General features: G+C 39.2%; 2 protein-coding genes across 2 annotated transcripts in view; one reads left to right on the forward strand and one right to left on the reverse strand.

Annotated features, from left to right (window-relative positions):
* Nucleotides 1-24,780, reverse strand: CCDC47 (coiled-coil domain containing 47). Its single transcript, XM_082706690.1, has 13 exons — nucleotides 24,183-24,780; nucleotides 17,692-17,960; nucleotides 17,148-17,255; nucleotides 16,496-16,670; nucleotides 8,544-8,665; nucleotides 8,247-8,312; nucleotides 5,938-6,039; nucleotides 5,620-5,730; nucleotides 4,804-4,889; nucleotides 3,409-3,467; nucleotides 2,952-3,061; nucleotides 2,573-2,740; nucleotides 1-1,717 (listed from the first exon to the last, which is right to left on the reverse strand). Exons 2-13 carry the CDS (start codon nucleotides 17,953-17,955, stop codon nucleotides 1,637-1,639), a joined length of 1,452 nt encoding a protein of 483 aa, XP_082562816.1. The 5' UTR covers nucleotides 17,956-17,960; nucleotides 24,183-24,780; the 3' UTR covers nucleotides 1-1,636.
* The window catches only part of TACO1 (translational activator of cytochrome c oxidase I), a 742,329-nt gene that overhangs the window by 115,483 nt on the left and 601,973 nt on the right, over nucleotides 1-24,873 (forward strand). The gene's annotated exons all lie outside the window — the stretch shown is intronic.

The following is a 24,873-nucleotide window of genomic DNA, read 5'->3' on the forward strand; positions in this document are numbered from 1 at the left end:
TTTTTGTCAATTAGTTTAATGTATGTCCATAGGTAGTTCATATGAATGCTTAAATTACAAAATTAGCTGCCATGGTCCAAATGTGTGGGACTTTAAGAAAGCTTTTAATAATCAAAAGATAGCTAAGCATATCAACTTTGATTTCTAAAATGTATTTTAAACTTCGTAAAACAAGGCTAATTCTAGAATTATATAGCATTAAAGTAATTAAATCTTATGTTATTTTGTTATTTTAATAACTTAATTTCATGAACTGTTAAAAAAAATATTACATTTGCAACTCCCAGTTTACACATTTCTGCATTAACTTAGAGAAAAATCCATGTGAAAAGTTTCCATGCAGTTACAAAGGCAGCAGCACATACTGCTTTCACAGCAATTTGTTATTGCCTCAGAACACACCTGCACATAAAGCATCAACAAAAAATATCCACCCACCCCTCTCCCACCAAAAAACCCAACCTTTTCCCATCCCCAGCAAAAATTACCTGGTACAAGCAGTGACTTAAAAAATGCTTTCTTAAGTAGGAAGCATTTATAAAATGCAGAGATCTGAACAAGCTAAATGCTCGTGCAGATAGATGGGCCTCTCCCCCAAGAGTTCCTCAAGAGGCAGAGAGAACTCTCAATAGTTTAGGAAAGCTCATTTTTAAAAGTGTATTTATGCATATTCATGGCTATTTCTTTGAAACAATATATCTAGCCTCAACTGTGAAAGAAATAAAAGCAGAAGGAAAAGCAAAGGGACACGGCCATAACACAGAGAACAGAGCTTCTCTATGAACACACCCAATAGTTTGCAACAACCAAGAAGGAACAACATGTGTAACTTCACACAGACCACTGATCTGATCTAGGTGAAGCAGTTAATTTTTCATGCATTTGTTACTCAAGGAAAACGAACAACCACTTAAATACAGCATTCACATTGTCATTAGCTCATGGTATCTATCCGCTCAAGAAAAAACTGTGCTCCTGTACTACCTATCCTTAGAATTTTCCATGTACGTGTAAATATCCTAAACCCTATTAACACTGTCATCAGCACCTCCCACCTACAAAACATACACTGAACTACATTATGTTTTGAGTCCCTGAAATTTCAATACCACATGTAGTGTTCTAAATTTTACTGTTTTACAAAGTTAATGTACACACAGAAGAAAACACCAAGCAATGTGTATTGTGCAATTCCAATAGTTATTTGTGGAAACTTGGTTTAGAGTCAGTCTTTACAGCCTTGCAACTACCCAGTTTAAACAAAGAGCAACAATCTAATTATGTATCTATAAATTTCATGATATTTCTTCAAACATCAAAGCACTAAAAGCACTGATGATTCATGTTATAATTTTAAAAGTATTTTAAAACCACACAGATTCATGTATCATTCCTTTTATAAAGTAATCAAAATAATTTGGTTATCTGGAAGAGAATTACTGAAACAGAGTCCTTCCATTGCCTCTATAACCTCTGTAAAACTCCGAACCAAAACCAGAACAGGTGATGAAATAAGGATTTCTTAGTCACTTGGGAGTGTTTGGCCTTTAAGATGAGAAATGGACTGGTATTTTTTATGTTTCCCATGAATTCAGAGCTTACAGGTAGCATCAGGACTCTGGTCTCTATGATGATTCTACATGGCTTTCACTTTGATTTGTTTCATTTTCATTTGCTTCTTCTCTAATTTCTTTTGCTCACGTCTCAAGGCAGCTTCCTAGAGAAAGAAAGGGAATCCAAACTAAGCTCTAAGCACACATAGAAAAAAACAAAACTAGAACACTGCATATATTATTCAAAAACCTAGTCTATAGTCTATAACTTTCCAAAAGACAGTTATAAAAACTGCTAATATCTATGCTGGTTAATGAAAATTAGCTTAAAGTGAAGTAACGGTAACTAAAACCTCAAATTAGAAAGAAACTAAACACTACATTTAAGCAATTTTGTTATTCTGATTTTTCCTATACCCAGGAAACACTAACCCAACTTTCATCATAACATTTACATGTTATCTGCCAAGGATGTGTACTTAAGTTCAGAAATTAGGCTATTAATGGTGCATCTCTTCTTATAAGTGTAGACATTAAACCTGAGCACAATACTTCAGTGCATAAATATAAACAAAAAAAAATAGGATTCTCTAATTCTATAATCAAATTAAACATTTTATAAAACAAGATGCATTGGACCACAGGGCACATGTGCTGGCTTCTACTGAAATTCCTAATTTCTTTCAGTTAAGTGTTTGGCTTGAAAGATGAGAGTGGAACTTTCAAAATGGGATTGTGCTGGGGACAGGATAATTTATATCATTCTCCAGGATCACAGACTTCATCTAACCTGGTTTGAGGAAGATGGATTATTTATTGTTCTTAATAGTGCTATCAACTAAGTAATAATGCCCCAAGTGCAGAGAAAATGCTAAACTTTTAAGCCTGTGTACATCCTACACAGAATTACCTTTACAGTCAATGATGCATAATTAGAAGTAATTATGTTACCGTAATTAGAAGGTGCCCTTCTAAGCCCTAGTTTTACCATTAAGCAGGGTAAGAAACATCGGTCTTACCTCCAGCCTGCGCTGTTTCTCAGGATCCTCCTCATTCATAATTCGCTCCTTCTCTGCTCTTTTCTTCTCCTCACGCCGAGACTGTGCAGCTTCCTGTCTTTGCACATGTGTCAGCTTCAAGAAGTTTTCTTCTACTCGAGCTCGGTTTTTATCTGCTTTCTGTTTGCCCTTTTCCCCAAGAAACGAGACGATTTGTAAGAAATCCATTTCAATCAAACAGAACCAAGTCCCTTTTAGGGACTTTTATAAAACTATTTCCATTTAGCACTTTGAGGTCAACTAGCAAAGATAAAATCGCTGAAATCATTGCTCTCTGACTCCCCCCATGGGAAAACAACAATAAAAGGTGCCAACTTAAAATACAGGCTGTGGGTCTTACTTCTCTGTTGAGTCGGAACTTTTTGGCTTTATCAATAGAATAAATCACCATGTTCATCAAGGGTAGCAAAGCCTCCATATCCTTTGGGTAAGTGTTACCTGAGCCAGGCACTGGAAAACAAAGCCATTTTCCTATTGAGTTAATGGCAGCTAATCCTTCTAGGTCACCCAACTCTTTTTTTAAAAATTAATTAATTAATTAACTAATCCCCCCACACTCCTTTTTTTGGTATTAATAGACTCCTTTCTCCAAGTGTCTTAGGCAGCTAAAAAGCAGCAGAAAATAGAAATTAAAATAAACAGAAGGATCTCTTATTGAAGAAACCCCAAAACTAACAAGCTGGCAGGCATGGGTGGGTTTTAATGTAGCTTTTTATGGCTGTCATAAAGGAACAATATTCTCCTTAAGATCCTCTCACAGAAAATGAAGAACTTGGGCAAGACTACAGAACACTTACCATTAAATGTAAACAATAGTGTCCTCTTAGTGTCAGGTAGCTTTAAAGGCTGACCTTCCCTGTCATAAAAGAAAGGTTATTTAGAAAGAACATAAGAGAGATACTTCCCAGTCACGTCTATCACCCAATTCATTTAGATGAACAGATTCCTGCAGATAATCAGCACAGTATTTGGCTTGGCATCCCCAGTTACATATAATCTCAGAGCCTGAAGGAGCTTTACAGGTCCCTGGTCCACTTGTCTTATCTGATGGATGCATTCCCAAGTGATCTTTATCCTACACCTGAACACCTCTAGTGCTGTTCCCTAGGCAGGATATATTCCTCTCACCTGGGGAGCCCGAATGAGCCTATATTTAAGTATGATGATTGTATTTTTAAAAATATTTTTGTTTATTTTGAAGGATTTTTATATTTTATTTCCAACTCCTACTCTATCTCCCTATAATGAAGCATCTTTATTTTTGAGTCAGGCTCAGAATTAATTTAGAAATGATCTACTATACCATATATAATTTAGTTCTGACTCACCAAAAATTCCTTTGTAATCTTTAACTATCGACCCTCCCTCTTCCCCTCACACATTAAAGGCTTCATGAATGTCACAACTGTGATACTTGGCCCACAGTGATGTTATTAAGCAAGGCAAGGAATGCAACACTATCCACAGGAATAAGGTCCTGAATAATTCTGACATACAAATAAAATCCAGATTGGCTTTTAACTGTATTTAACTCCACAGATTATGTGAGAGAGACCCTTAACCGAAAATTTAGGTCAGAACCAATTCTACACCAAGGGTAAACTTAAATAAGTATGCGCTCCTGAGATAGGATGTGATTTCAAGCAACAAATTTAAGCTCTGAATATGAATACTCAAATAATATTACTCTGAAGCCAGAAACTCTGCACATTGAGAGCATCTGATAATATACTAGAAAAGAATATAATCACCCAACTATTCAAAGAAGGAAGCCAAAAAGGCCATGAAATAAAATGCAGAGATCTGCAGTCAAACATAAAGCAAAATCACAGATTTGTATCATAAATTTAAAAGGAGGAAAAAAAAAAAACTTTGACTACAAAGGACAAAGAGATTAGCAATTGCATTTTCTTTAGTATCTGCCAACCTGTAAGAGTCTCATCTACCTCACTGAGTGGCTGGTGCATCCATGTGGCAACACACTGCAAACGGGGGGCTTATCTCTTTGTCGCCCATAAATTTTCAGTTACCTTCATGACACATGCAGTCAAAGCGAAGGAAAGCTTAGAAAGCCTGTCATCAACTTCCCTCACTCATTTGTTAAGATAAATTGCAGAAGCACCTTGCAGGTGTTTCAATACAGAAAGCTAATGGGGATGGTTAATTTCAATATTTTTTTATCTCATACGTACTCTTGCATAATTTTTGGACCAGAGAACTGGTCTGAAAAATGAACGGATTCAATCTTGTCAGCATAGTGTGTAAGAAAGTGAACCATCTGAAATAAAGAAAAAAAAATTTTTTTTAAAGTAGGGTTTGATGCATTTCCCTTTTTTCATAATGATAGTCACTCCTTAATCCTCCCTGATTTTTCACAACAGCATTAGGGTTAAAGCTTTTAAAAAATGAAATTTAGATAAGGGATCTCTCTAAATAGCACCTTTAGTCACACCAATGATCAAATTTCTTCTTAGTGAGCAGCTGAAATTATATCTCAAAATAATGTTCTAAACAAGGATGAATGCATGAAGATAAAACCTAAAATAATTTCAGGGGACTCTTCATAAACACATCACCTTGAACTTACATTAGAACTGTCTTTGAGCTACTCTGTACTTTTGTGATGCTAAGATATGCTGTTACCATTCTATAACCAACAGAAAGAAATGGTTCTCTATACATTTTTCCTCTTCTACACTAACTGAAGCTAGGAAAAAAATGGACTAAATGACATAGTGATAAGGATCAATGCTATAGTCCTTTTAGAAAAACATGAAAGCCATTAGCAATCCTAGGAATAAATTGCTCTTGATTCAGAGAGAAGTACTTGACTAAGCAAACTGTCTCTTTTGACAAGTTCATCCATTGCTTAAAGAACGTATTTTAGTGTTTGTGTGGGAAAGGGATGGAGCAATGTCATAAAATGAAGAACGCTGTGCAGTGTGACTTTTAGGGGGAGCGCCTGTAATTGCTATGGTCTGCAAATGTAGGTCTTCTGTTGCATTTACCTTTGTATCCATCATTCCTTCTGTGACTTCTCCCATCTCTGACAGGATGGCCAAGGAATCTGGCAGTCCATACTTTGCTCCAGACTTAGGTTTGTCACTACAAAACTCACTCTAGAGGAAGAAGTAATTGAAGGTAAGACATGATATTTTATTATACACAAACGTTTTTTCCTCAAGATAATATGTTCTGACCTATTTCAAAGTGGTGCTTAACAAGTCAAATGATATAATTAATTACCCTATGCTTTAGAGTTGAATGCCTATGTAATAAGGAGGAACAGTTCTACATGTATTTGAGTTGAAAACAGTGAGACATACCAGATCCTGCATCTCTTTCTGTAGTCGCACCAAGGCTTTCCGAGTGCCAACAGCAAATACATAGGTATCCATGTCTTCATCATTCATGGTTACTTTTATTTGCTTTAAAAACAACAACAAAACTCACCTGTTATGTTCTGTGATAGGCAGAGTCCTATGATGACCCCCGAGAGTCCCACCCCCTGGTGTCTACATCCTCCCCTTGAATGTGAGAGGAAGCTGGAAGTGCAGTGGCTATCAATCCTGTGATTATGTGGTGTCATGTGGCAGAAGGCTGCTGAACAGATGACACTGAGTCAAAAGGGACTTTATCTAGGAATGACCCAATCAAGTAAGCCCTCAAAATGGTCTGCACCCTAGTTGAAGAAAAGACTTGAATTGGGAAAGGGCTTATGGGGGTGGGTGGGGGATGGAGACCATGTGGCAAAGACTTCAGAATGGTCTCTAGGAGCTGAATAGTTTCCAGTTGGCAACAGTAAGAAAATGGGGACTTAAAACCATGGGGAGCTGACTTCTGTCAACAACCTGAATGACCTTAAAAAGAGGACCCCAAGCTCTCAAAATTCAAGTTGCTGAACATTTGGACTTGCTGGGAGGGCAGTGTATCCAGAGAGGGCCTGGAAGCCCTCTGCATACCACCCCCACTCCTATAACTTGCCTCTCTTCCATTTGGCTATTCCTGAATTGTACCCCGTCAATAAAAATGTTTTCCTGAGTTCTCGGAGCCATTCTAACAAACTACGGGACCCCAAAGAAGGGCCATGGGAACTCTTGATTTATAGCCCAGTAATCTCAGAAGTCCAAGACTTGCCTGGGACCTGCAAGTGGCATCTGAAGTGTGAACAGTCTTATGGAACTGAGACTTTAACCTGTGGAGTCTGGCCCTAACTCCAAGACAGATGTGAATTGAACTGAATTGTTGGACACACAGCTGGTATCTGGACAACCAGAGAACTGGCTCTTCATGTTGGAAAACACCACAGATAAACAGTTTTGAATATACCGCACTGGACCAGGGAGATAAAGTTATAAACCTCAAGAGTCTGGTATGATAAAACATAGCGCTATTTGTCATCCTAACTATATCTTAAAATGTCTGGGTCAAAAATTATCAGTATATAGAGGGCAGTGTTAAAGTAGGGAAATATAACAAAGACCTGGAAAGATGGCAGCTCTCAAAGGAAAGGTTTTCTGCTTTTTCATCACTGAGCAGAAATTACACAAAACATCTAAACAAAACCCAGAAAAAGGACTAAAAAATACAGAGAATCGTGTTTGTTAAGGCTGTTTATCTTTGCAGAAAAAATAAGAGATAAAACAATGGCTGACTCAAGAAAAGATACTAAATCTACTTCAAGGAAGAACTGAAAATGATTAAAACAACACTCTAAAGAGTAATTTCCACAAAAGGATAGCTGAAGAGGCATCAAAATCTCGTTTCCTACCTAATAAGACGGTATCTAGTAGGAGAAAGAATGACAGAGGACTCTTAACTGATGAGGCTTTAAAAATTAGTGGATTAAACCAACCATCAGTGGCCATATTAGAAAAATTAAAATAAGCAAAAGATATAGATTTGCAACTAAAAATGAGGCCTTTAAAATAATAACATGAGTTTTGATCTAATGACATTTCTAAGTATCTAATCATATTACTAATACAGTATTTGTTAACCAAATACTACTTTGTATTTTGACACATATGTAGACATCTCTTTTCTTCTAGTTTATATAAAAGAAACTGTGTTTTTCAGTATATTTTGGTTTCTCATAGCAGTGGGAGCCAGCACAATTATTTGTTGAATGAATGAAGGGGGGGGGATTTGGCATTTTTGGCAAAGGATACAATTTGCAGATTAACCTGTTGATACAAATAAAGGGAAGAAGATACACAAAACAATAAGGTCCCCAGATCATGATTTGAACTTATTCAGCCCAAGATATATTACTTGAAGCAAAAAATTTTTAAGAAACCCACCTTATTGTCAAAGATCAAAGCATTCACGAAGCACAGAGTGAGATGTGAGAGCAAACTGTGACAACTATTTTCCCCTCTATCATCCAGGCTGATTCAGCGAATTTACCTAGTGATAGAGTATTATCTCCTTCCCTACAAAAAAACCCATGTTCCCTACTCTCCATGGTTGGTACACTAAGTAGAAGATAAGCCATCTAAACAGAAAAAGGTCTATTTTCGACAAGGGACCCAAGTTGCTTCAAATTCAAACAGAATTCATCCAGGAATGGAATAAGCTCTAAGAAGTTAAGAATTTAATCTATACAGAGAAAACCAGCAGGTAGAATACATACCACTTGATCACTCACTGGTCTCATCATCCGGGCCAGGACATTCAATAAGTCTTGTCTCTTGAGGAACTGAAAAAACAAAAGAATAGTTGCAACTTTTTTTTACTATAAAGAAAAGACCATGAAGGGAGAATCAAATATTTTAAGAAATATAATCTACATTAGCTAATTAGTAGAAAAATGATTTTTATATTTTATTTTTAGCTAAAAAAGAAAGAATGAGATAGTGAATTTGGATTTGGAATCACACTGGAAAACAATTAAGGAAGATACACATTGTACCAGAAATTCCATACTTACTCTCAGCTGGATAAGCATCCCTTCACAGCATACTCGACCAGAACACCACAGGTTATAGATATGCTCATTCTCCTGGTTCAGCTTTCCTGTGCTTGTGGCTTCTTTGTTAGTTCCATCATCCCCTGGGGGTAAAACCACTTAATGTGATCTGCTGAAAATGTGGGGGCTTTACTATCTTACAGAACTCTCCTTTGGATATACAATAGATGGTCATCATTCCTTTTAATACTCTTTGTCTCCATCAAAAAACTATGGACTCTAGGGGTGCCTGGCTAGTTGAGTTAGTAGAGAATGGGACTCTTGAACTCCAGACTGTGTGTTCAAGCCCCATGTTGGGTGTAGAGATTACTGAAAAATGTAATCTTAAAAAAAAAATCACGGACTCTACTAGTATTACTTGTAGATAATGATGATTAGTTTGGAATATAAATTTCTCAAAAGTAGATACAAAATGGAGCAAAGTCAGTTTAAATGTCTCTATCAAAGGTTAGATAAAACAAAACTCCTTTGCAGTGAATAAAAAAATACCATTAATAAGAAGTATTCATCGTTCCCTCCTATGTCTCTTATGGATTAACTTTAACCAAGTTTAGTTTTCCAACAGCAACATGGTAATAGTGCTATTAAGAGTTGTATTTTAGATCGAGAACCAATCATTTCTTCCTTCATTTAATTCATTAAGTGTATAAAAGAAATTGTTCAATGACACAAGGTAAAGCAGACCAAAACACCAAATGAAAACAAGGGGTAGTGGAAGGCATTAAAGGCTGTTCATTTTTTCCCCTAATTTCCAAGTCAAAAACGACCCTGAAATACTTTGGTACAGTGGAGAGAGCAAGCATGGACACTAAAAGCAGGCAGACGAGGTTCTAATATTATGGTTGCAATTTAATAGCTTAGACAAATAATAATAATACTATATTATTATACTTTTAATACTTCTGGACTTTTGTTCCTCCTTAAGAAAATAAAAACATATCCAACTGAGAGTATTGTTGCAAAGATTAAATAAGAAACAATGAGGGAGGAGTCAAGATGGCAGGGAAGTAGCAGGCTGAGACGATATCAGGTAGCCGGAGATCAGCTAGATAGCTTATCTAATCATTGTGAACACATGCAACTCCAATGGGAAATCAAAGAAAAGAAGAGCAACAATTCTAGAAACAGAAAATCGATCACTTTCTGAAAGGTAGGACCTGTGGAGAAGTGAATCCAAAGTGACGGGAAGATAGACTGCGGGGGAAGGGGTCTGGCTCCCAGCAAGCGGCGGAGCAACGGAGCACAAAATCAGGACTTTTAAAAGTCTGCTGCATGGAGGGACATCGCTCCAGAGGCTAAATCGTGGGGAAGCCCACGTGGGGTCAGCGTAACCCCAGGTCCCGCGGGGTCACAGAAGGACCGGGCGTGTCTGAGTGTCGTAGAACTCGCAGGTATTAGAGTGGGGAAGCCAGCTACAGCGAAAAAGCTGAGGAGTGAGCTCTCAGCTCGGGTTATCTTGAACCGGGCACAGGCTGGGTGAGCTCAGAGCACAGCCGGAGGCCAGGGAGACGGAGTGACTGAGCACTTTTCTCCAAGCGCGCGGCTGGAGGCCAGGGAGACAGAATCGACCGAGCGCTTTTCTCCAATCGCGAGCCATTGAGCACTTTTCTCCAAGCGCTGCCAGAGGCCAAGGAGATGGAACGATTGGGCACTCTTCTCTGAGGGCACACTAAGGAGTGGGACCCGGAGTTCCCGGTTCCTCTGGGCCAGAGACTGGGAGGCCACCATTTTCATTCCCATCCTCTGGAACTCTACGGAAAGTGTTCAGGGAACAAAAGCTCCTGAAAGCAAGCCCGAGCGGATTACTCAGCCCGGCCCCTGGTAAGGGTGGGGCAATTCCGCTTCCAGCAAAGACACTTGAGAATCACTACAACAGGCCCCTTCCCCAGAAGATCAACAAGAAACCCAGCCAAGACCAATGTGACCTACCAAGGAGAACAGTGATTTGTATTCCAGAGGAGGAGAAAGCAAATCTTTTCTGGACAAAATGACAAGGCGGAAAAACTCACCACAAAAAAAAGAACAAGAGGCAATACCGAAGGCTGGGGACCTAATCAATACGGACATTGGTAATGTGACAGATCTAGAGTTCAGAGTGACAGATCTAGAGTTCCGAATGGCAATTTTCAAGGTTCTAGCTGGGCTCGAAAAAGGCATAGAAGATATTAGAGAAACCCTCTCTGGTGAGATAAAAGCCCTTTCTGGAGAAATAAAAGAACTAAAATCTAACCAAGTTGAAATAAAAAAAGCTATTAATGAGATGCAATCAAAAATGGAAGCTCTTACTGCTAGGATAAATGAGGCAGAAGAAAGAATTAGTGACATAGAAGACCAAATGTCAGTGAATAAGGAAGCTGAGCAAAAGAGAGACAAACAAATACTGGACCATGAGGAGAGAATTCGAGAGATAAGTGACACCAAAAGACGACACAACATTAGAATAATTGGGATTCCAGAAGAAGAAGAAAGAGGGGAGCAGAAGGTATATTGGAGAGAATTATTGTAGAGAATTTCCCTAATATAGCAAAGGGAGCAAATATCAAAATCCAGGAGATGCAAAGAACGCCCCTCAAAATCAATAAAAATAGGTCCACACCCCGTCACCTGATAGTAAAATTTACAAGTCTTAGCGACAAAGAGAAAATCCTGAAAGCAGCCCAGGAAAAAAAGTCTGTAACATACAAGGGTAAAAACGTTAGATTGGCAGTGGACCTATCCACAGAGACCTGGCAGGCCAGAAAAAACTGGCATGATATATTCAGAGCACTAAACGAGAAAAACATGCAGCCAAGAATACTATATCCAGCTAGGCTATCGTTGAAAATAGGAGAGCTAAAAGGCTTCAAGGACAAACAAAAACTGAGAGACTTTGCAAACACCTAACCAGCTCTATAGGAAATATTGAAAGCAGTCCTCTTAATAAAGAGAGAACCTAGAAGTAGAAGATCAGAAAGAAACAGAGACAATATACAGTAACAGTCACCTTACAGGCAATACAATAGCACTAAATTCATATCTCTCAACAGGTACCCTGAATGTTAATGGGCTAAATGCCCCAATCAAAAAACACAGGGTTTCAGAATGCATAAAAAAACAAACCCATCAATATGCTGCCTATAAGAAACTCATTTTAGACCTGAAGACACCTCCAGATTTAAAGTGAGGGAATGGAAAACAATGCACCAGGCTAATGGACATCAGAAGAAAGCTGATATATTATATCAGATATATATATCTGATCAGAAAGCTGATCCTTATATCAGAGCAATTAGATTTTAAGCCAAAGACTATAATAAGAGATGAGGAAGGACACTATATCATACTCAAAGGGTCTGTCCAACAAGAAGACCTAACAATTTTAAATATCTATGCCCCTAACATGGGAGCAGCCAACTATATAAACCAATTAATAACAAAATCAAAGAAATACATCGACAACAATACAATAATAGTAGGGGACTTTCCACTCACTGAAATGGACACATCATCTAAGCAAAAGATCAACAAGGAAATAAAGGCCTTAAATGACACACTAGACCAATGGACATCACAGATATATTCAGAACATTTCATCCCAAAATAACAGATTATACATTCTTCTCTAGTGCACATGGAACATTCTCCAGAATAGACCACATCCTGGGTCATAAATCAGGTCTCAACCAGTATCAAAAGATTGGGATCATTCCCTGCATATTTTCAGACCACAATGCTCTGAAGCTAGAACTTAATAACAAGAGGAAATTTGGAAAGAACCCAAATACATGGAGACTAAACAGCATCCTTCTAAAGAATGAATGGGTCAACCAGGAAATTAAAGAAGAATTGAAAAAATTCATGGAAACAAATGATAATGAAAACACAACAGTTCAAAATCTCTGGGACACAACAAAGGCAGTCCTGAGAGGAAAATATACAGCGGTACAAGCCTTTCTCAAGAAACAAGAAAGGTCTTAAATACACAACCTAACCCTATACCTAAAGGAGCGGGAGAAAGAACAACAAAGAAAGCCTAAACCCAGCAGGAGAAGAGAAATCATAAAGATCAGAGGAGAAATCAATGAAATAGAAACTAAAAAAACAATAGAACAAATCAACGAAAGTAGGAGCTGGTTCTTTAAAAGAATTAGTAAGAATGACAAACCCCTGGCCAGACGTATCAAAAAGAAAAGAGAAAGGACCCAAATAAATAAAATCATGAATGAAAGAGGAGAGATCACAACCAACACCAAAGAAATACAAACAATTATAAGAACATACTATGAGCAACTCTATGCCAACAAATTCGACAATCTGGAAGAAATGGATACATTTCTAGAGACATATAAACTACCACAACTGAACCAGGTTGTGTAAAACCATAGAAAACCTGAACAGACCCACAACCAGTAGGGAGATTGAAACAGTCATCAAAAATCTCCAAACAAACAAAAGTCCAGGGCCAGATGGCTTCCCAGGGAAATTCTACCAAACATTTAAAGAAGAATTAATTCCTATTCTCCTGAAACTGTTCCAAAAAATAGAAATGGAAGGAAAACTTCCAAACTCATTTTATGAGGTCAGCATCATCTTGATCCCAAAACCAGACAAGGATCCCACCAAAAAAGAATTACAGACCAATATCCTTGATGAACACAGATGCGAAAATTCTCACCAAAATACTGGCCAATAGGATCCAACAGTACATCAAAAGGATTATTCACCACGACCAAGTGGGATTTATTCCAGGGCTGCAAGGTTGTTTCAACATCCGCAAATCAATCAATGTGATACAATACATTAATAAAAGAAAGAACAAGAACCATATGATACTCTCAATAGATGCTGAAAAAGCATTTGACAAAGTGCAGCATCCCTTCCTGATTAAAACTTTTCAAAGTGTAGGGATAGAGGGCATACACCTCAATATTATCAAAGCCATCTGTGAAAAACCCACCGCAAATATCATTCTCAATGGAGAAAAACTGAAAGCTTTTCCATTAAGGTCAGGAACATGGCAGGGATGTCAGTCATCACTACTGCTATTCAACATAGTACTAGACGTCCTAGCCTCAGCAATCAGACAACAAAAAGAAATTAAAGGCATCCAAATCGGCAAAGAAGAATTCAAACTATCACTCTTTGCAGATGATATGATACTCTATGTGGAAAACCCAAAAGGCTCCACTCCAAAACTGCTAGAACTTGTACAGGAATTCAGTAAAGTGTCAGGATATAAAGTCAATGCACAGAAATCAGTTGCATTTCTTTACACTAACAACAAGACAGAAGAAGGAGAAATTAAGGAGTCAATTCCATTTACAACTGCACCCAAAACCATAAGATATCTAGGAATAAACCTAACCAAAGAGGCAAAGAATCTATACTCAGAAAACTATAAAGTACTCATGAAAGAAATTGAGGAAGACACAAAGAGATGGAAAAATGTTCCATGCTCATGAATTGGAAGAACAAATATTGTCAAAATGTCTATGCTACCTAAAGCAATCTACACATTTAATGCAATCCTTATTAAAATCCCCCCAATTTTTTCCAAAGAAATGGAAGAAATAATCCTAAAATTTATATGGAACCAGAAAAGACCTTGTATAGCTAAAGGAATACTGAAAAAGAAAGCCAAAGTTGGTGGCATCACAATTCCGGACTTCAAGCTCTATTACAAAGCTGTCATCATCAAGACAGTATGGTACTGGCACAAAAACAGACATACAAGTCAATGGAACAGAATAGAGAGCCCAGAAATAGACTCTCAACTTTATGGTCAACTAATCTTCGATAAAGCAGGAAGGAATGTCCAATGGAAAAAAGACAGCCTCTTCAACAAATGGTGCTGGGAAAATTGGACAGCCACATGCAGAAGAATGAAACTGGACTATTTCCTTACACCACACACGAAAATAGACTCAAAATGGATGAAGGGCCTCGATGTGAGAAAGGAATCCATCAAAATCCTTGAGGAGAACACAGGCAGCAACCTCTTTGACCTCAACCGCAGCAACTTCTTCCTAGGAACACCGCCAAAGGCAACAGAAACAAGGGCAAAAATGAACTAATGGTATTTCATCAAGATCAAAAGCTTTTGCACAGCAAAGGAAACCGTTAACAAAACCAAAAGACAACTGACAGAATGGGAGAAGATATTTGCAAACCACATACCAGATAAAGGGCTAGTATCCAAAATCTATAAAGAGCTTAGTAAACTCAACACCCAAAGAACAAATACTCCAATCAGGAAATGAGCAGAGGACAGGAACAGACATTTCTGCAAAGAAGACATCCAGATGGCCAACAGACACATGAAAAAATGTTCCACATCACTTGGCATCAGGGAAATACAAATCAAAACCACAATGAGATACCACCTCACACCAGTCAGAATGGCTAAAATTAACAAGTCAGGAAATGACAGATGCTGGCGAGGGTGTGGAGAGAGGGGAACCCTCCTACACTGTTGGTGGGAATGCAAGCTGGTGCAACCACTCTGGAAAACAGTGTGAAGGTTCCCCAAAAACGTGAAAATAGAACTACCCTATGACCCAGTAATTGCACTACTGGGTATATATCCTAAAGATACAAATGTGGTGCTCTGAAGGGGTACGTGCACCTGAATGTTTATAGCAGCAATGTCCACAATAGCCAAACTATGGAAAGAACCTAGATGTTCATCAACAGATGAATGGATAAAGAAGATGTGGTATATATATACAAGGGAATACTATGCAGCCATCAAAAGAAATGAAATCTTGCCACTTGTGACGACGTGGGTGGAACTAGAGGGTATTATGCTTAGTGAAATAAGTCAACCGGAGAAAGAGAACGATCATATGATTTCCCTGATATGAGGAAGTGAAGATGCAATGTTGGGTGTTTGGGGGGTAGGAAAAGAAAAAATGAAAGAAGATGGGATCGAAAGACTCAATCTCAAAAAACAGACTGAGGGTTGCTGGGGGGAGGGGGGGTGGGAGAGGGTGGTGGGGATATTGACATTGGAGAGGGTATTTGCTACAATGAGTGCTGTGAAATGTGCAGACCTGGCAATTCACAGACCTGCACCCCTGGAGATAAAAATACATATGTTTATTAAAATAAATTAAAAAAAAAAAAGAAACAATGTATGCAAAGTACCTAGCGTAACACAGAAACAGTCAGCGGAAGAGCTGAGATGGATACTTGCTTACTAAAAGTAAACAATGTGTGAAAGGCCAAACTCAGGCGCTTACTCCCTACGCTTACTCCCTACACTATCCCTACACTACCCACGTACAGGGCTTCCTCTAAGGTCCTTCGGTGCATACCTTTTCAGTGGATCCAAAACTAAAGTTCCCAGAATGTGAGGAAATTCTAAAGGATTTCTAATTTCTTTTTTTTTTTAAGATTTTATTTATTTATTTGACAGAGAAAGATCATAAGTAGGCAGAGAGAGAGGGGAAGCAAGCTCCCCAGTGAGCAGAGAGCCAGATGCAGGGCTTGATCCCAGGACCTTGAGATCATGACCTGAGCCGAAGGCAGACACTTAACCCACTGAGCCTCCCAGGCGCCCCAAGGATTTCTAATTTCTAAATGATGAAATGAAAGCATTTATCAAGATACCTGAAATGTCAAAATTCCTTTTTTCCAGGCAGACTTCTATCAACTTTTTTTAATAGCACTAATTATCTCATTCCAATCAGAAGAGGTTAATCAATAACTCCTAACTGGCAATTACTGATTAATGAAAAATTAGAAGATTACTTTATAGATGCAATTAATCCAGTACGGGAGACCTAATAAAAATGGAATCCTTCCTAAGAGGAAAAAAAAGGATCCTCTTCCGCAGTGCATGAAAGCAGTTAGATGCTTATATTGAGGAGAATAAACAGTTCTTACCAGGTGGCGATCAGGCATGCAGCTGGATTTATATTAGCCTAACTTACCTACTAAGGTAAAGTTGCTCTCCAAAAGCTCTCTATGAGTATTAAACCAGGCTTGAGCAAGACGGCTGTTTTTATTCTTCCCAATGATATAATTCATGATATAGGCGAGCAGACCAGTCACCATCAAAATTTCTAGATAATAACTCTCCCAGCTGTTCTGGAGGTGTGCAGGCACCTAAAGATGAACAATCATTCCACTTAATGTTGGGTGAGGTTGAAGGATGGAGTCTAACTCATGGGATAAAGAGGAATAAGGGAAGTGGATAATTTAGGTAACTGTCACTGAATATGGTTATACATTGAAAAATATGCCCATTTTGGTCAGCTTTTGGCAAGATTCTTTAAGGAAATGTTAGGACAATCAAATGGAATGAAAAGCTGGAAAGCCCTTTCTATTAACTTGATTCTGAGTCCTACCAACCAAATAAACCCAGTTTCCAGTCTCTTCATCATTCCTTGATAAATACAACTAGAAGACTAGAAAAAAAAAATAGGGGTTGCTTCTCTAGGTGTGGAGTTTTATCATTAGAATTGATGTCAAATTCTCACTATTACATCAACACCAGCTACATGTCACTAATTATATTTCTGGGATTAATAACAGCCAGATATTTTGTTGGTTAGTCTGGAATTCAGAATCCGGTATACCTACATCAACAATTGTTATTGGGTCTTTATTTTTGCTAGAAGAAGTATCTGGTTTGTCTTCATAACCTTCAAATTCTTCATCATCATATGGCTCACTCTCTGTATCTCCCTCCTACAAAAAGCAGGAACAATCTGTTTTCCCCTACAAAGGTGCCCAGCAATTGCATCTCATTTTTGTAGGCAACATTTGTAGAGGAAAACAAAACATGTAAGTAGCAGCACAGAACACAGAAATATTACATATTTGTAACAAATGGTAACTCTCCATGCATTTGAACTGACACAATTCCCACCCACACACAGGATCCATTCTCCACCCCTTTCAACCAGGGTCTCCATAGAGAAGAAAAATACAATTCATTCTTCTATCAATGTAAAAGATGGAACATACCACAAAACATCTAGAACTCCGCCTACTGAACAAAAGTGAAGATAGCAGAGAGTAAAGATCTCCTTAGATCTGGGTGTTACTTTTAATGTCTGGAGAAAGTGCCAGTTACAAATCTTCCCATCCTTCCACTTTCCAAAATCAAGAAAAAGAACCTCACCTGGGTATCTGTATCTTCAAAATCTCCCTCTTGGTTTTCATCCTGCCCTTCTAACTCCACAGTGGTCTCGTCTTCGTCATCTTCCGTTGTTATCACCCGCTGAGGATTTTCAGTAACAGAATCTTCTGTGACATCCTCGAATTCAGCAAAGTCATTATCATCATATTCTACTATGTCTTCTTCATCCTCAAAATCATCAAACTTGGCTTCAGAGGCACTCCCGAACACCAAAAGGACAACACAGAAAGTAAGGAAGGCTTTCATTGCACCTAAAAATGAGTTAAAAAAATGAACCAAAACCCTAAACAGACAGCCATTCTTCTAAACATACCAATCAAATTTTGTAAATAGTTAAAAAATAAATCTGTGACCCTCTTGCTTTTAAAAATTTAATAATTCATTTCAGATAGCATTATATAAAGAACAGTGAGGTAAGGGGCAAGAGGACTGGGTTCTAGTCTGGACTCTGTCACTAGTTATCTGTGAGATCTTGGACAAGTCATTTAATTTCTTTGGTTTCTTTTTTTTATTATTGTTATTTTTTGTGGATTTTTTTTTAAGATTTTATTTACTTGTCAGAGAGAGAGAGTGAGCAGGAGCACAAGAAGGGGGAAAAACAGGCAGAGAGTAAAGCAGGCTACCCACAGAGCAAGGAGCCCGATGTGGGACTTGATTACAGGATCCTGGGATCATGACTGGAGCCGAAGGCAGATGCTTAACCTACTGAGCCACCCATATGTTCCTTTAGGTTGATTTCCATTAACACTAGTATTAATCCTAAGCATTTAGGAAGTGGGAAGTAGTATAATGAAATAACAAAATGCAACTGTTTATCTATTAGCAATCATTTGTGAATAGAAAAAACCTTTCATCCTTAGGTCAACTTTGTGTGTGATATATGAACATCATCATCATCAAAGCAAACATTTAAGATACAAAAGTTCTAGGCCCTGTCCTAAAGGCTTTATAAGAAGCCACTAACTTAATCCTCATAACAACCTTCTGAGAAAAGTAGCATTAACATCTCCGTTTCACAGATAAGTAAAATGAAGCACAGAGATGCTAAGTAATACTGATACCAAGTGGCACAGAGCTATGATTTGATCCCAGTTATTCCCCCAGAATCCCTACTGCTGTGAACCACTTCTCAACCTGCTTCTCAACTGTAAGCCAGTGCTGTGATTTCACATCACTTAAAGTAGTAATTTTTTTCTAACAAAATTGTTCCTAGTGTACATGATGGAATTAAATACATCAGCATTTCACAGCTTTCTGAAAAGAACACTAGGTATTCCACGATCTAAACAAGTTTCCAAACCAACAAATATAATGAAATCAGATCTGTGACAAAAATGTGCCAAACGATATGAAAACATAGATGACAATGAAATCATCATACCAAACAGGTTAAGACATTACCCAAAAAAGGGAGTACGTGTGATCTAGAGTTTGAAGAGTACTTAAGAGTTAAACTATCAAATCTATTTAGGCTGTATTTCTAGTCCTCCCCTCTCATCTAAACACCAGCCTTATAGCACCAATTGTGTAACAGACATGTCCAGTTCTGTGCTCTACACACTTTTCTGAATAGGGTCAAATAATAAATATTTTAGGCTTTGTGTACAACATACTGTTCTCCATTACATGTTCTTTTTTAAAACAACCCTTTAAAAATGTAAAAACCATTCTTAGTTCATACGCTATACAAAGACAGTCTGTCTTTCAGGCTACAGTCTGCTAACCACTGCCCTACAAACATCTCAAAATTAACAGATACCTAAATTTCTCTATCTCTATGTTAACATCAATCCCATTTTTCCATTTTCTTGTTGAAAAGAGCAAGATATCTACTTTCTCATTTCCTTTTCTCCTTCATATCTAATCAGACATCAAATCCTTGTGTTTCCTTGTTTGGTTCCTAAAGCCACCATGACAATCCAAGTTATCAACACCTGCTGAAGAATCAGTGTTATCTTAAATGGCCTCCCCATCTCAATTCTCTCCCTATTCCCTACTTCTTTTTTTTTTTTTTTTAAGATTTTACTTATTTATTTGACGGAGAGAGATCACAAGTAGGCAGAGAGGCAGGCAGAGAGAGAGAGGGAAGCAGGCTCCCCGCCAAGCAGAGAGCCCGATGTGGGACTCGATCCCAGGACCCTGAGATCATGACCTGAGCCGAAGGCAGCGGCTTAACCACTGAGCCACCCAGGTGTCCCCACCCTACTTCTCTTCCCCAAAAAAACACACTGCCTTTCTAAAACACAACTTTTGTTACGTAAGAATTCCATAACCATGAAAGGCTAACCAATTCCTACAGAGTATTATAAATTCTTCTGGCTCTCGCTGTTTTCCATAAGATGATCCTACTATATCTAATCAAATGTACCCTCACTGAACACATCATCACATCAAATACTATGCCAACAGAAGGAAAATATCATAAATTTGCATGATACTTTCGCTTCAAGATGTGTTACTGAAAGTATTACTTGTGATAGTAAAAAATTTGAAATTGTGGGGTTAAACTGTGGGTACATACAAAAAAACAAATTTATTTTTTGTCCATTAAAAATTGTTACAAATGAATTAAGAACCCCTCTTGTTTTAGAAGCAAATACACAAAAACAAAAAAGTTTAGAAGGATGTGTATCATAGTAGTTACTTTGTATGGTAAGATAATGGGCATTTTGCCTTTACTTCTTAATTTTTCTATTATGTGCTTTTGTAAAAAGATCTTTAAAAAAATAAGGGATACCTGGGTGACTCAGTTGGTTAAGCATCTGCCTTTGGCTCAGGTCATGATCCAGAGTCCTCGGACTGAGTACTACATCTGGCTCCTTGCTCAGCAGGGAGCTAGCATCCCCCTCTGCCTGGCACTCCTCCTGCTTATGCGCACGTGCACACTCTCTCTCTCACACATAAATAAAATCTTTTTTTTTTTTTAAGATTTTAATTTATTTATTTGACAGAGAGAAAGATCACAAGTTGGCAGAGAGAGAGGGGAAACAGGCTCCCCACTGAGCAGAGAGTCCTAGATCCAGGACCCTGAGATCATGACCTGAGTTGAAGGTAGAGGCTTAACCCACTGAGCCACCCAGGCGCCCTGCCCCAAATGAAATCTTTAAAAATAAAAAAATAAAAAAAAAGCATGGTTCCTGTGCTCAAGAAGAGGTGCTGCAGACTATGGGATAGCTATAACACAGAGCCCTGGTATCTTAGAAGTCTGGTAAAATGGAGCATTGGGTTTATAGACCCAAGTCAGGGAAATTAGGCTAGGAAGGCAAGCAAGAGCCAGATCATGCGATCCTTACTTAAATACCACACGAAGAAGTTTGGGTGCTTAGAATCAACTAAGAGTTTAGGTAGGAGAATGGCACTTTCAGATTTGCAAATTAACCCTGATAGCTCATATGTAAGGTGAACTGGGTTTCAGGTGGAATGTACCTGAGACAGGAAAAATAAAAGTGGCTGAGATAGTTAGGTAAGAGATAAAACAAGACTGAACTGGCAATGCTATTGGGGATGAACAGGAAAACAACTTGACATTACTAAGAATTATACTGGTCAGCATAAAGTGACTGGATATAGGAATGTGGGAAAGGAAGATCTGGGTGATTCTAAGTTTTGGCTTGAATCATAACTGAACAAAGTCATCTTTGAGATAAAGAACAAAGGAGGAAAATTGTCGGGGGAGGGATAAATTAAATTTAGTACCTGTTGAAAAGTTTGGAGTGTTTTCAGGTGCAGTATGTTAGATGATTAACATTTACCTCTTGATTTTCACAAACTCCCTATAAAAAGGAATTATTACCTATTTACAGAGGGAGAAAAGGAAGTGGTTTGAAACAGAAGTCTGGAGTTCAGGACAGAAGCCCAACTAAGATAGAAACAGAGAGGATGCCAGAATAGATGAGCTCCCCAAAGAGTATTAAGAATTAGGTTAAAAAACAAACACTAAAACTCTTGAAACAAATAACAAATAACAGCTAAGAGGTGGGCATAATGGGAAGAACTGGAATGGGAAACTAAGAAGGAATGGTTAGCAAAAAAAATGGGGGCACCTGGGTGGCTCAGTCAGTTAAGGGTCTGCCTTTGGCTCAGGTCATGAGCCCAGGGTCCTGGGATGGAGTCCCATGTCAGGGTTTCTGCTTGGCGGGGAGCCTGCTTATCCTTCTCCCGCTGCCTGCCGCTCTGTATGCTTGTACTGTCTCTCTCTCTGTCAAATAAATGTAATATTTTTTTAAAAATTTAAAAAAAGAGTAGATGTTAAAAAGTTCTCATCACAGAGGAAAAAAAAACGAAAAAAGAGAAAGAAAAAAAAGAAGGGACTCTTGTCAAAGTGGTATTATAGAAGTCAAAGGAGAAGCATATTTCTAAGATGGAAAAGAACTCAGTTTCAATTGCTGCAGAAAGTTCAAGCAAAACATGGACCAGAAATTTCCAAATACTTGTAACAAAATCACTATTGGCAACTGCAAGGAAGTGGTCAAGATGAAAGCCAGAATGTGGGGATTGAGCGAGGTGAGTGGGTGGTAAAGGGAGTGAGCACTACTCTTTCAAGGTGCTCTGGGATAGTGAATATTCTGTATCTCATATTTATATAACACTGTAGACTCTTAAAGGAATCAGTTCACTATCAAAGGCTATTGCCCAATACCTTGCAATCCATGGCTGATCAAGAAATATACTTAAAATTAGGGGCACCTGGGTGGCCCAGTAGGTTAAGTGTCTGCCTTCTGCTCAGGTCATGGTCCAAGGGACTGGGCTCCCTGCTCAGTGGGGAGTCGGCTTCTCCCCCGCCCCGCCCCGTGCTCATGCATTCTCTCTCTCTTAAATAAGTAAATAAATCTAAAAATGAAAGAAAAAAAATACTTAAAATTGAACGAAATTAATAAAATTTGAAAGGCACAAATAATGTGAGAAATGCCATAAAGGACAGGCCAACGGCATATCCTTTCCAATATCTGGTCTTGGAGGTTAGCACCAGGTTAACAGTAACCTTAAAGAGGTTTGTGATATGTCTCCAAATATCTCTAGTTCCTTTAATAATCTTTTATTATAGTTAAAAGTGGAAGAAATGTGAAAAAGAGCACATATTTTGGTTGAGTTACATTTGGTTTAAAACATCAGCAGTACCATTTACGAGCCATATGATCTTGTACTAATTACTTAAAATTCCCTGTTCCCCACATACCTATTCACTATTTGCCTCATAAGGATGTAGCTGGTATTACAGGAGATATGTGCCGGCATATAAAAGGCATTCAATAAATATTATTTCTCCTTACTTCCTTCAAGGCCTGTGCCTATGAACACCCTTTAAGATTTAAAAAACTTAATTCTTAGAGCTTCCCTGTCCAAATCTCAATCTTATACTTTTTCAAATAGAAGCAAATAAAGATTAACATTGGCACAGACAACTTGAATAACTGCCAAAAAGTCATCATTTCAATCACAACTTCCAGTTAGAATGTTCACATCATAGAAACATTTCTAAGATAACTCAGCACTGTACCACAGCTTCTTCAAGGTTATTTGGGTTAAAGTTATCCAAGCCACTTATATCTTGGCCTTCCTTCTGAGAAGTTTCTCTGCTGCACCTGTCATCTCATTTTTCAAAGGCACAACTCCCTGCCAGGCCTCCCAGTCTTGAGAGTCCTGGGGCAGGGAACACAAGCACTAACAGGTCTGGTTTAGTTATCTCCCTAGCTCACTGGGTGGTCTCTGGGTAACTGGGTCTGTACTTAAAAATCTGAAGAGGAATAAGTGGGGGAAATCATTCCTTTTTGTCATTTTATTATTTTTTTAAAGATTTATTTGTCAGAGAGAGCGCGAGCGCACAGGCAGGCTCCCTGCTGAGCAAGGAGCCCAATGTGGGACTCTATTCCAGGATGCTGAGATCCTGACCTGAGCCGAAGGCAGCCGCTTAACACAGAGCCACCCACGCGTCCACTTGTCATTTTAGATTAGGCCTTTCTGACAACTACCAGACTACCAGACTTTTGAAAAACATGTAGATATTTCCCTGTCTCCTTACACTCCTCGGATACAAACGGACTCATGTCAGAAACCTTCCGAGAAAAGCAGCCAGAGGTTGTTGCTTCTGTTAAGCCACTGGGGTCTAGTCTTTCCCACCATGGAGAATCAATTCATCCCAACGGTTATACTCCATTCTTCCTGTTGCACCCTGTAGCTTCCTGTAACTTTGCCCTTCTAGCTGGCATTTGCCCGTAGCTCTGCAGGCAAGTTCTCAAAAACGTCAAAATCACCCCAACCCCGAAGACCAAGAGAAAATGGGCCTTGGGGTGGACGAAGTTTGTTTTCTGTTTTTAAGAAGGCCAGGAGAGGTGAGAAGGCGCGATCCATGTCACCCCGGGCCTGACTTAGTGGGGCTGGGTGGGAAACGGGACCTGCCTAGGCCACGCAACTTAAAAGTCACTGCTCGGCCTGGCTGGGCCCCACCGACTAACGCGTCATGGCCCGTTTCGTACCTGAACTGCGGCTAGAACCCGGCCCAGCGCTCCTGCAGCCGCCGCTTCTAGGACCGGCTGCCACTTAAGCGGTCACCGCGATTTTCCTGCCCCCGATCTCTCTAGGACGCAGTCGAACCAGGTAGCTCAGTCACGCTAAACCACTCTTCACGTAGTCTCCGCCATCCGTTACGTAGAATGCGTGCGGACTGACCGCGCTTGCGCGCGGCGGAGCGGGGCGGGGTGGCGGGCCGCGGCCTCGGGAACCGCGCGAGACCTCCTCCTCCCCCGCCCAGCGGAGGCAAGGTGGGGCAGCTGGGAAAATTACATAATCCTGGCTTCTTGGCCGGAACTGTCCACATCGATCCCAGCCCTCTCCACTAGGGTTCAGTCAAGTTATCATCACTCTAAACTGGTGCTCCGGAAGCTAAAAGTGGCCATGCTCTGCGAGACCACGTGGCCAGAGGCATGCGGAGAAATGCTGCCTAGGTCGTATTTGCAAAGGACCAGAGTTTAGGGAGTCCACAATTTTATGTATATGTGGCTTCCGCCCAAGCCCCTTTCTTGGGATTTCTAGGCGGCTGTCATTGCTACGCTTTCTTCATCACCTAGGCCGACCTCCTGGGCTACGAGCACACCCCAACAGCAGTGTCCGCTGAGTGAGTGGTCTGTGAGGCGTTATGGAGCTTTAAGGTCCGGAGCCCGCTGCACC

The sequence above is a fragment of the Mustela nivalis genome (genome assembly GCF_964662115.1).
Source record: "Mustela nivalis genome assembly, chromosome: 17".
Taxonomy (NCBI): Eukaryota; Metazoa; Chordata; class Mammalia; order Carnivora; family Mustelidae; genus Mustela; species Mustela nivalis.